Source organism: Scophthalmus maximus, chromosome 17 (genome assembly GCF_022379125.1).
Source record: "Scophthalmus maximus strain ysfricsl-2021 chromosome 17, ASM2237912v1, whole genome shotgun sequence".
Classification (NCBI taxonomy): Eukaryota; Metazoa; Chordata; class Actinopteri; order Pleuronectiformes; family Scophthalmidae; genus Scophthalmus; species Scophthalmus maximus.
In genome coordinates, this window is record NC_061531.1 from 11,312,501 (window position 1) to 11,324,606 (window position 12,106).

At 46.8% G+C, this 12,106-nt stretch overlaps 1 protein-coding gene across 3 annotated transcripts in view; it reads left to right on the forward strand.

Annotated features, from left to right (window-relative positions):
* The window catches only part of gprc5ba (G protein-coupled receptor, class C, group 5, member Ba), a 14,227-nt gene extending 2,389 nt beyond the window's left edge, over positions 1–11,838 (forward strand). For 2 of the 3 annotated variants that reach the window (XM_035616094.2, XM_035616095.2), the window contains exons 2-4: positions 5,681–6,712; positions 6,934–7,079; positions 8,492–11,838. In XM_035616094.2, coding sequence (XP_035471987.1) covers positions 5,683–6,712; positions 6,934–7,079; positions 8,492–8,536 — 1,221 coding nt within the window. In that variant the 5' untranslated portion in view covers positions 5,681–5,682 and the 3' untranslated portion in view covers positions 8,537–11,838. The remainder of the gene's footprint in view (positions 1–5,680; positions 6,713–6,933; positions 7,080–8,491) is intronic. The other variant, XM_035616096.2, reaches the window with a different exon arrangement.
* The last annotated feature ends 268 nt before the right edge of the window (positions 11,839–12,106 follow it).

Below are 12,106 nucleotides of genomic sequence, written 5' to 3' on the forward strand. Positions count from 1 at the left end.
CAACGCCCGCTTTCTCCCTCTGCATTTTTTCCCCCTAAAACTTCCTTCCTTCTTCACCACCTCCTTTTTTTTAATTTATCACACTCACACATCATATACCCTGGCTCCTAGTGCCTGGCTCCCCCCCTCTCTTTTTCTTTATCCCCTTTTATTCCCATCTTGTTATCTGTCACGATCAGCTACGAGGGGCTGCTGACGTCACTGTGGGGGGTTGGAGATGTGTAGACATTGGTGACAAAGTGCACGTCCAATCTGTCTGACAGCAATCTCGACAAATAATGTCACGAATGCACAGGAACATATGAAGATCCAGGTTACTGTTGATCTTCTTTTTTTTAAGAGTAAATCTATGCACAGAAATGTATTGAAGGTTCACTTTGTGGGTGAGTTGCTCTAACGCCGGAAATATCAATATCAAAATGGAGACTCTGAAATCAAATTTCCGAGCAGTTACAATTGTTGGCCTAGGAGGTCTCTATCTAGCTGAATGCACCATTGGTAAGGATGTCTCTGGAAAGTGTATGTCCACATTATGCCAGTTTAATAAAAAAAAATACAACATGTTTTTTTTCGTATTTCAGGATGTCTGTCAACACAGAAACTGTACTTTTTTCAGCCAAACCTGAAGCAGAGAGGATGATTTGAAAAAAGCTGCGCTGGTGATGCCAGAAGTGTAAAGGAGGCGAGAAGGAGATGTCCCAGCCTACTTGCTGGTCAAAGACAAACAGGAATCAGGGAAGAAGAAAGGCATATACTGTATATGTGATATATCTGATCAATCAGGCTTTATTTGTAGAGCACTTTTCATACAAACAATGTAACACAAAGTGCTTTACAGAATATGAGCAATCAAACTACCAAAAAGATGAGGAAAGGATAAAAAGTGAAATAAAGATAAAATGCTAGAAGAGGAGTAAGTAAGACCTAAAACCGTCTATAAGTAAACAAACAGAATGGATGAAATGCCATTAAAGGCCTGACTAAAAATGTGGGTCTTGAGTTTGCTTTTGAAAAAAATCCTCATTCTCCGCTGCCCTCAGGTCATCGGGGAGGCTGCTCCACAGACATATACCAAAGTCATAAAAAGATGCTTCACTGTCAGATTTTTTCTGACAGAACGGTCTAATTAAAAGGCCATTACCAAAAGACCTGATGGCTCACAGGGTTAAAGCAAATCTGATGAATAGGTATAGGACCAAAACCATTAACAGCTTTATAAACCAATCAAATAATTGAAAAAAATCGAATACCTCTGCTAAGACAGGCAGACCCTTGCTGCCCTTTTAAAATGCTATTGCAGACCATATACTCCAACTCTGGAAGCTATTTCATGCCAATTATTCTCGCTTGGTTAAATGTGGAGGAGTTTGAGACAGATGTTATCAAAGAACTTGAAAAAAAGAAAAGAAAAGGTTCCTTAGCTATTAGAGCATTCGAGCTTGTTTTGAAGCGCAGATGTGTTTTTAATCCAAAGTAAATCTCACACAGCGACTGACTTCTAGACAGAGTGGGTTAATTTATGACTGGTATACGGGGCGTTATGTAAGTCCAGCTACTGATGTGAGTGCATGCAGTGTCAGAATAGGAAGAGGTCTGTCGTGTTAGAGAAGAGAGTGGCTAAGGCTTGTGTGATGAATGGCGTCATCAGAAAGCAGATGTCGGCACAGGACCTGCAAATGACCTGCTCACCCAAACAGCTGGCTCAGTGTGTTTGCAGACATACACCTACACACACTTATTCTCTCTCTCTCTCTCTCTCTCTCTCTCACACACACACACATTTCCTCCATTATTGGCCCCTGTCTGAATTAAACATTAGGAGAGAGGAAAAAAAACGAGATATGAAGCAAGTCGTGGAAATGCAATAATCCTCCCAATTATCACCGTGGTAATTACACAGCATCTGGTTGTGTGCTATTTCTGATAATTGTTGGAGGTTGTAATTGTACCGGATGGGTTGCATATAGATCCCTGCCTATCCAGCCCGGAGCAGATTTGAATGACTGCAGTGCTGCACTCTCACACTTGTGTTTCCTGTTGTGTGTTAACAGCAGCACTATAAGGAATGCATGCTGCGTACTTGCCACATTCAGCTTTGTGTGAGAATGTGGTGCCACACACACACACACACACACACACACACATGCATAATACAAGCAACCAAACTGAATGTTATATTTACATGCAAATAGAGCCAGCACACGTGGACATTGTGCCAGTCTGTGTAAACGTGCGTGAGGGTGACACGTGCAGCATGGATGCATGTGACTCCGCTACGTTCACGACACAAAGCTAAGATGGACCTATGGGTGCCAGCAGGCTGCTTGGCACTGAGGAAGATGATGCCCCAGAAACAGCAGCCATGCAGCAGAAATGGCAGGAGCTGGCTCCCTCTCATAGTTACATAAGACACACAGCAAGAATAAAGGCAACCAGGGGGTGGGCGCTGAGAGGAGGAGGAGGAGGAGGAGGAAGGGGAACAAGAAAGGAAGAAGGAGAAACCAAAATGGAAGGAAGAGGAGTGTGTTTGGGATTAGGCAGCAGGGGGGGGGGGGGGGGGGGGGGGGGGCAAGAGGAAGAAAATGTGGGGAGAGGCACGTCTTTCACAGCCCATTTTCAAATGTAGCAGGGAGATGAGAGCGCCGTGGCTGCTCCGGAGGAGAGGTGGCATAGAAATCTGACAGAACAGAGGATACTAAATGGAGGGGAGGACAGAAATGGCTGCGTGGTGCTGGAGTGACAGAGAGGGAAACATCTCTAGAAATATGGGAGGGCGGCTGAGGGGGTGGGGATGATGGGACGGCGGCAGCATCCGCTGTGCCGCGCGACGCGGAAGGCCAGAGGCTCCGTCTTTCTCCCTGCCCGCTCACATGGACTCATTAGCGGAGAGCAGGGCAGAGGACTCCAGTGTGTGGCATGTGTGCTTGTAGGTGTGTGCGTTATGTCCTGTGTGCCGTGCGTATTTGATTTTGCACATCCACGTCTGGCTGACTGGGTACGTCTGATCATGTGTGGCCACTGGCAGCCCAGTGTGTGCGTCCTTCATCTGCCAAATCCCACTCAAAACAAAAAAACCCCCCAAAAAAGCAGCAGCCAGGGCTGCCATCTGTGCAAGAGGGTGAAACTGGGCGAGAGGGTGAGTGAGTGAGAGAAAAAACATCACCAGTGCAGGACACAAGCTCCAGTCTCTCCTTGTGTCTTGTTTGGATTGTGCACTCTCTGCAGTGACAAAGAAGGCGGCAAAAAAAAATAAGCCACCAAAAAAAAAAAAAGATTGAGGAAGAGCAGTCGGTCTGCTCAGCTGGTTGAGGATGAGAGAGCCTTTTTCCCTTTGTCTCCTGTCCCTTTTGTTTCATTCCTGTCGTCTAGAGATGGGGCGTAATCATGGTCATCAGCTTGGTTTCTGTGCCACGTATGCAGGAATGCGTGTGTGCACACGCGTGTGCGTGTGTCTAAAGCGTTTGGTGACTCATCTCTCTGAGGAACTGACCGATGTTAACATAGACCAACGATAACCAGCAGCCCTCAGCTGCTGCGACGAGGAGGGAAGTAAAGGCAGGAAATGAGAGGGCCAACACTTTTAGTAATGATCTTTCCATCTCTGAATATCATTGTCCTGTTGGACGTTGAGCTTGGTCACGTGACACTAATATTTGATGCGTGTTTCAGCTACATGGAGTCATGGACAAACTTTTCCTGCCAAAATAATGTTTAAAGCAAACAGCTGCATACAGTATATACACGCTCCAGTTAAGGAGCTGTTTCACGTGTTGAATAAAGTCCTATGTTCCCTCTCGTTTCAGCTCTGTCCAGAGGGAAACATTTGGCTCGCTATCTGCTTAATGCTCCACTATGTTCACTGGCTACTTGCTATGGATGTCTGCGTCATGTGATGCTGAGCAGGACAGTGGGTTTTTACTCTTGAAGTTTTTTCTGCTGCGGAAAACTACAGATAACACAACACTATAGTGTGAGAACATAAATGTCTGCAATCGTTGCTATGGACTTTTCCTGCCAGCCCTCCGGTAAACTTGTGGGCTCATGTGCGAACACGGCAGTGCACCCTTTTTCGCACTGTTACATATTGGCACTATAAAAATAAGTTTAACTGTCATAACCTCATTGAGAAATCACAAATCAGATGATGAAAGACAAATCGTACAGTTAAAATCTACTCGAGTTTAGTGTGCTCTAGATCCACCGGGCGTCCTCACACGTCTGTTTCTATTTTCCTAATGATGAAATAAGTCAGTCTGTCTTCTTCTCGCTGTCTGCCCCATTTAAATAAACTACATGCTGGCGGGTCTGTGTGTGACCTGTCGCGCTGGCTGGTGTGTATTTAAACCCAGCTCTCTCCCCTGACGGTCTGACCGAGTACTGTAACTATCCCTGACTCATCGGCATAGTGAGATATGAAGTCGGGGATATCCACTGTCCTTATATGTAAATTCTGCGCTACAGTCTATTTGTGGAAACTGGGGACAGAAGCGTGTGTGTGTGCGTGCGTGCGTGTGTGTGTGTGTGTGTGTGTGTGTGTGTGTGTGTGTGTGTGTGTGTGTGTGCGTGTGTGTGTGTGTGTGTGTGTTCTTCGTGAAAGTGGATTGCTGAACACACTAATGTCTGACTCTGACTCAGCTTGGAAAGTATTTTTTTCCCGAAAGCTTTGAGATGTAGTGTGGAGACAGTTGACAGTGACTTGGCAAGATGTGCCTTAGTGTGTGTGTGTGTGTGTGTGTGTGTGTGTGTGTGTATGTGTGTGTGTGTGTGTGTGTGTGTGTGTGTGTGTGTGTGTGTGTGTGTGTGTGTGTGTGGCTTTGTGGTGGCTTGAAAAACAGATCATTCTTCCATAAAACACACAGCTCGTCAGGTGAAACGACAACACTGATCATCGCAGCAAAGACCTCAATGAAAAGAAACAATGATGTGTATTTGTGTATTTGTGTGTGTGTGTGTGCGTGTGTTTGTGTGTGTTTGTGTGTGCCTGTCAGACAGTTGTGATGAATACAGAAATAGGTAAACTGAGACGGCATCGATTTGACTTGCATGCTTTTTCTTTTTTCAGTGGGACACTTCTCTGTGTTTACTTGTGCTCGAGGCCTTGCTAGACGCCCTTAGATGCCTGGTAGTGAGTCAAACTGCTTGTACGCGCCAATAGCTTCCTCTGTATCTCTATTCCCCCCCCCCCATTAAAATATACATGATGCTGCAGCTTTCCTGTCAGCGCTCTGGCCGCTGCTTCACTGGACAAGACAGGACAAATAATACACCTGAAACTCTCCTCAGTAGCATTGTAGGTGCTCTGACTCGGACCTTCCTCTTTTGTGAGTGAACTGAAGGCAGCCGGCCTGGGCTTTTCTGGGCCTGTCGGTATCTTTTCTGCCATGTGTGTGTTGTTTATTTGAAAGTGTTGAAACAAAATGAAACCTAAAAGCCTTTACACACAAAGTTTTGTGTTCGGGAAGGCTTCAGTCATTCACCCTACCTGAAATACTGCCCTTTGTTTCCTGTGGCTGATTGTATTGTCACTCACAGGTGGATGAGAACTACCGGAACGACTGAGTGCTTCTAAACATAATTTTTTACCAGAATGGCTGACTCCCTTTCTCTTTCTCTCCCCGCTCTCCGCCCCTTGTTCTCCTCATCATCTCCCTCTCTATCGTCTGTTCTGCTGACCTCTCAGAAATGGCGTTCCTCCCGGTCCTCCTCCTGCTGCTGCTGACTGTTGCTCATCGTGCCAGCAGTCAGGACTCTGAAAACTCGGAGGCTCTCCCTAGAGGTTGTGGCTGGGGCCTTGTGCGTCCCTACACCCTCCTCTGCGATCTCGACTCCATATGGGGTGTGGCTGTCGAGGCTGTGGCCGCAGGTGGGGCACTGGCTGCCGTCTTTCTAGCCCTAGTCCTGCTGTGCCGTCTACGCCACATCAGCGAGGCTGAGAAGCGCAGCGGCGTGGGACCCATCCTCCTGCTGCTCCTCGGCATCCTCGGCTTGTTCAGCCTGAGCTTTGCCTACCTGATCGAGCAGGATGAGTCGCTGTGTCTGCTCCGCAGGGCCCTGTGGGGTCTCCTGTTTTCCGTCTGCTTCTCCTGCTTGCTGGTGCAGGGCGTCCGTCTGCGCAGGCTGGGCCGGGAGCGCCGGAGCCCTGGTGGCTGCGCCCTCACAGGCCTGGCGCTTGGTTTGAGTGCTGTGCAGGGCATCATTGCTGCAGAGTGGCTCCTTCTGACCGTGCTGCGGGAGGGACGAGCTGCCTGTCAGTACCTACCTCTGGACTTCTCACTGGCCTGCAGCTACGTGCTAGCACTCCTACTAGCTGCCCTGACTGCCGCCTCCCTGGCCCTGTGTGGGAAGACACGTCAATGGCGCTGCAATGCCATCTGGCTGCTGGTGACATGCCTGCTGTCCCTGCTGCTGTGGGTGGCCTGGGTGGGCTTCTATCTGTACGGCAATGCCTGGCTGGGGAGGTCCCCGGACTGGAATGACCCGGCACTGGCCATCGCTTTAGTGGCTCAGGGCTGGCTGCTGCTAATCTTCCACGCCATTCCTGAATCCCACATCTGCCTGAGACCCCCGCCACAGCCCACTGCCCCGGATTACTTTGACACCTCCCAGAATTCAACACGGATGAGGGAGACCAGCTTTGATGAAGACATCCCTCTCTCCCACAGGCAGTTTGTGGAGAACCAGGGCTATGGCTACAACGATGAGAACACTGCAGGTACAGTACAATACACTATTTCAAAGCAGATGATATGTGCAGACTGAATGTGGGCCAAAGTGAGTAATAGAACACCAGGAAATTTGCATGTGTTGCTAGAAATAAACACGGGAGGAGATTTACGTGGTGCAGGAAACGGCAAGTGTTTCTCTCTTCAAGATTGGTGTGGTGAGTCACAGTGAGTGATCTCTGTCCGCCTCTGTGTGTGTATGCCACGCCAGGCTTGAGGAGCGGAGGTGTCGCCGGGCAACACAACAGTAACACTGGACCCAGGCCCAGCGCCCCTTTCCGCAGCAACGTGTACCAGCCCACCGAGATGACCATGATCCTGAACGGGGGAGCGGTGAGTACATCCTCCCAGTCACAGGTACACGCCGCTTACACGCCACTCCCTCTCATCCCGACCACGCCGACGAGACTGCATGCACATTTGTGCGTTTCCAGACCGTATGCCGTTGCACAGGAGTGAGGGAGAGGTGTGAGTGTGTACGTGCATTATCACTTTGTGTGAGCATGTTCACTTGCCCGTGGGTACATTTTGGGCACATGCATGGGTGGGTTTGTCATGCGCTCCTGTGTGTGTGTAAATAAGCCACGGTGCTGTGTCCACTGAGCAATGTGACTGTGTGCCGGGTCTGTGCTCTTCATTATGCAGGATGAACTGGCAAAGGTGAACCACTTTCCAGTGTTATGAATTAAGCCTGCCACACAACAGCACAACACAACCTCAACACACCACTGGAGGCTAAAATGCTGAAGCATCACTCCCTACTGACTAAAAGACAATTTGTATTCACCATTCCTTGCCGATTTCGCCAACTAAGGGAATGCAGACTTCTCCTTCGGCCTCTCTGCATAAAATATCATTAGTTTGAATTGCAACAGTTTTGTGCATCCCTTTGAAAGGAAAGGCGAGCGTGTGTAATTGCATTGCGTATGCAAAATTATGTGCTTTGTAAATTTCAGATTTTTTAAACTAGCAATTTAAAAGAATAAAAGTAATGAGGAAGATGAAAGTGCAGAGGATTAAATAGAAGACAGCGTTGGATTGTAAATGTATTGGTGTGTAAGTTAACAGAAATACTGTGAGCCATTTTTCCGCCTCATTGCAGAGTTAGATGAGAAGATCGATACCTCTCTCACATCTGTACCGTGAATCGAAAGCTAAGGATAAGGTTGAGCTTAGTTCCCAAAATGTCTTGGCTATTGCCTTGAAAGTAATGGCACATAAAACATTTTAACTTGGGTTTAGAGCTGCTGGGAGTCGGGGCAGATATTAGATCTTCTGGAGATTTGTTCCAGCTTTGTGGCGCTCAGTTAGTAGATACTGCTTCTCTGTGGTTTGCCTTAAAATCCTGGGACGGACACTCACCTGATGACACAGGAGGCTGAAAGGGTTTATGTTGAAGTTGAAACACAGTCAGACAAGGGTGAAGGCCGAAAAAAAAAAATCTCTTCACTAATCACTCGCTGCTGCTAATTACTATTTGAAAGATGGAAAGTCTGAAATTCCTATGCAGAGAGATTTTAGCAAGTAAATACAACTGAGAACTTTGCAAAATTGGGATTTTTACATTTTGATCGCAGTATAAATTACACCCTTGCAGTCAGAACTGTATTTTATCTTTGTCTTGTCCGAGAGCTTTGTCGACAAACATGAGTAAAAAAGTGGGCGCGGGACCTTTGCAGCTGTACTGTTTGCATGTGTGTAAAGATACATGTCTGAATATGTGATGCTATCCAGATCATCATTTACAAGCTTCATTTTTCCCTCTACAGGTGCCCTCTGCCCCTCCCACCTACACGGGGAGGCAGCTGTGGTGAGTGACAGGGACTGGAAAGAGGATATGTGGTAGAAAACAAAGAGAAGAAGAAGAAGTGGATGGAGAGGGTGAGGGGGGAGGGGTCCAGGACAAGGGGACTGCCTGGTTGGATCGGACAAGGACGGCAATCTGTGTACAGACTTTAACACTGACTGTGTGCCAATCAACTATTATGATGTATGAGTGTGTGTATGTGTGTGTGTGTGTGTGTGTGAGACTGAGCGCAAGTAGGGTATGGAGGACAGAGCTAAAGCTCTTCTAGCACACAAATCTCTCCAGAAGGGTTTAAAACTCAAAGTGTGTCCACAAAGTAGCAAAACAAACACACGCGCTGACTCCGATCTGAAAACTTAAACATGCAGTATTCTTCTTCTTTTTATCAGATTTACTCTCCTGAGACTAGAGCACTGTTAGCATCCTTGAAAACTGTGAAATGTACGGCGCTCTCTCTCTCTCTCTCTCTCTCTCTCTCTCTTCCTGACAAGTCAGGATGTCGCTTCCGCTGCGCGTCACAACGCTGGCGCTCAGGTGGAAACATTTGGCTCTGTCCTCCATCCATCCACAGTGTAGGCGAAGACAAAGCACATGGGCAACTGTACAGTTTGAGCACTGCCCGCTTAGAAAAGAGATCCAGCCTCTGTGGGTGTGTATGTACAGTCAGCATATGAGAGAAGAGTGTGTCTGCTCCGCACATCTCAACTCCACCGTTACCCCACCAACAGTTTTCCTCCCCCCTCTCGCTCTGTCTCTGTGAATATAATCACAAAACTCCTCTCACCTCGATTCCTCCTCCCACCTGCATGGACAAACTGTGAAACCCTGAGCTGCGGTGGGACAACAACCTCCCAGTGACCCCAGACACGACAGAAGTAGCCAGGAGCACCTGAACAGAGGGACGACAAGCTGCCGACGAACGGCTGTTAGACAAACGATGGAGTCGAGTGGATTCTGATTGGACAACGAGGGCGTCAGTCACCAATGGGGAGGCGCTGATTCATGAATCTAGGTCAGACTGCTGTGCCGATCTCCCACATCTCCCGTGGCCACTGGCGCTTTTGAACCAGCGAGGAGAAACTGTCACTTTATATCAGCAGGAAACAGAGCGAGGAAATGAAATCGTCTCCTGTTCTTGGTTCCTCTGTCTGTGTTTGTGTGTGCTGCGTGCGTCAGTGCTGTGTACTTTATGCGTGTCAGGGAGTTGACGGGGGGGGGGGGGGGGGGGATTCAAAGTCGAGGTTGCGTTCTGGTGCTAAATATCCCCTCCACACACCTTCCCCGGCAACGCACAGAACTACAGGAGCAACACTGATGCGTGATTGACAGACTGTATGAGGAGCTGTGGCTGGTGTGTGGAGATATCCCTTAGCCTTAGAAAGAGCAGATTCACGGCGCAAGGTAGAAAGGACGAGATCAAATATAAGAGAAGGCGAAAGGGAGGACGGGGGTGTGAGGGATGGTTCAGGGGTGGGGGGGATCTCTGCGATTTCCTTCACTCAGCCTCCGATCTGTGTAAGAAAATGTCTCCCTGGTCCGTCTGTGTGTGTGTTGCCGTGTGTTGCCGTGGGGGCGGCCGTGTTGCTCTGCTCTGTGTGATTGTCGTCTTTATCTGGTGAATTGTCTCTCCTTCCTCCTCCTCCTCCTCCTCATGTCTCTCTGTGGTCGGCTACAGCTCAAGTCCCTGTGCCAAGAAGGACTCTTGTTTCACTGCTGTCTCCGTTTCACACCCTCTCCCTCCACCGTGACACCAGCTCTCTCTTTCCTGTGTACATAATAGTGCTGTAAAGCTTTGCTTTCTTGTTTACTTTTTTTTTTTTTTTTTTTTTTACTGTAGGCCGAGTTTGGACAACTGGAGAACTGACTACTACAAACTGTTTTTAGTTTGCTTTAAACTGGTTTGCTTTTTGTGTTCATATATTGCTTATTGTTTATTTTACTCCTGCTGGTGTCTTTTATTTTTTTAAATAAGCATTTTGGAAATGTTTTGCCAACACTAGATATGCTTTTTTTTTTTTTTGTTTGATTAATTTTCAGGAAACTATATGATATGCGATCACTTTATAGGGATTCACAGTATGCCGTTTGTACCGCCTGCGTAATATTTTTAGTTAAGAAAGCGGTCCACTCTTAGCTGTAACAGTCACGGGGCTACTTCTTTTCAGAAACATGACAATGGCTGTGAATAATTTTCGGCATTTCATGCAGTAAACAATTATTTACACAGCGATAAAAGAGCAGGGAGGGCAGAATCAATTTGAGGCACACCACTATTCATTCTGGTGAGCCCGTGTCTTACAGCAACACTCGACAAAGAAAATATAAGGGTCAACTCTTCACTGCTACTGTATGTTTATGTCTTACCCACTGGCTATTCTGAAACAGAGCTGGCACTAGCAGGCCAGCTCCATGCCCAAAGAGAGCTCTGCTCGGGTCACAAACAGGCTGCAGGCCCTGGATCCGTGAGTCGTAGCCCATGAAGGAGAACTGTCCTTGGGGTTTCGGATGGTCAGCAGTAATGAGACAAAGCTCTGGAGCTAAGGGAGGAGGTTTCAGTTCGTGTGATGTTTTCACTCAATGTGGAGTACAAAAAAAAAGAAGAAAAAGAATAACATGTGACTTCGTAGATTTTGCACTTGTCAACTACCTATCTGTGCATGCTTATCACCATTTCTACATGTAAGACCTTTCTCAGACGTACTTTTGAATACTAACTCTATTTATGTAAGGGTCATGTGACAGCAATCATAATTTCAGTGTATATCAGATGACACACTTAATGTCTGTGCTTTCTTAAACACAGTAGAGAGCTGGTTCTTGAGAAGCAAAGAGATTAACGTCAGGGGGAAATGGTCCAAAATGGGAACAAAATGCCAACAACACCGGACCTAATAATAACTTCCTCTATTGGTTGAAGATTGGAGGGGAATAAAAAAAAAGAGAATCTTGCGACTGATGTTGTCTCTGTGTTTAAAATCAAATAGACTGTGGTGAAATTTGCACAAAATGTCTATATGTTATGTTTGTCATCCCTGGGCAGCCTGTTTGGACACTCACCCTCCCTGGGTTTGACATGTCCTTGCTTGTCCTCTCCTGATTTATCTTGCCTTCAGACTGTTCCAGTGGGGCAGCTGACAGGGCTGATACTGGTTTCCACAGCAGTGACTGTGCAGTGACGCAGCATGCCTATGTATAGAACTTGATTCCCCTGATTAGAAAAAGAAGAAAAAAAAGTTCAATCTCTTGTTTCTGTAACTGATTCAGGAAAAAAAAGTTCAATAAAAGTGTCATGTTTGTAGTTAATTTTAATCGGATGCTGTGGTTTTTGTCCCCAGATTAGTGACAGGATTACAATAACTGCCTGAGGCAGATCCATACACATCAATATTTGAGTGCTGAAAATGTCAGATATTCTTTACATTACTTTAAAAAATTAATAATTGTAAAGGTAAATGCTAAAATTACACTTATAGCCTACACAGTAAACTTTTGAGTGCTCCTTGTTGTACAAACTATGTAATAAGTTGGGTTTTACTCAATTTGAATTGAATAGTTCACATATATTCACTTAATTACA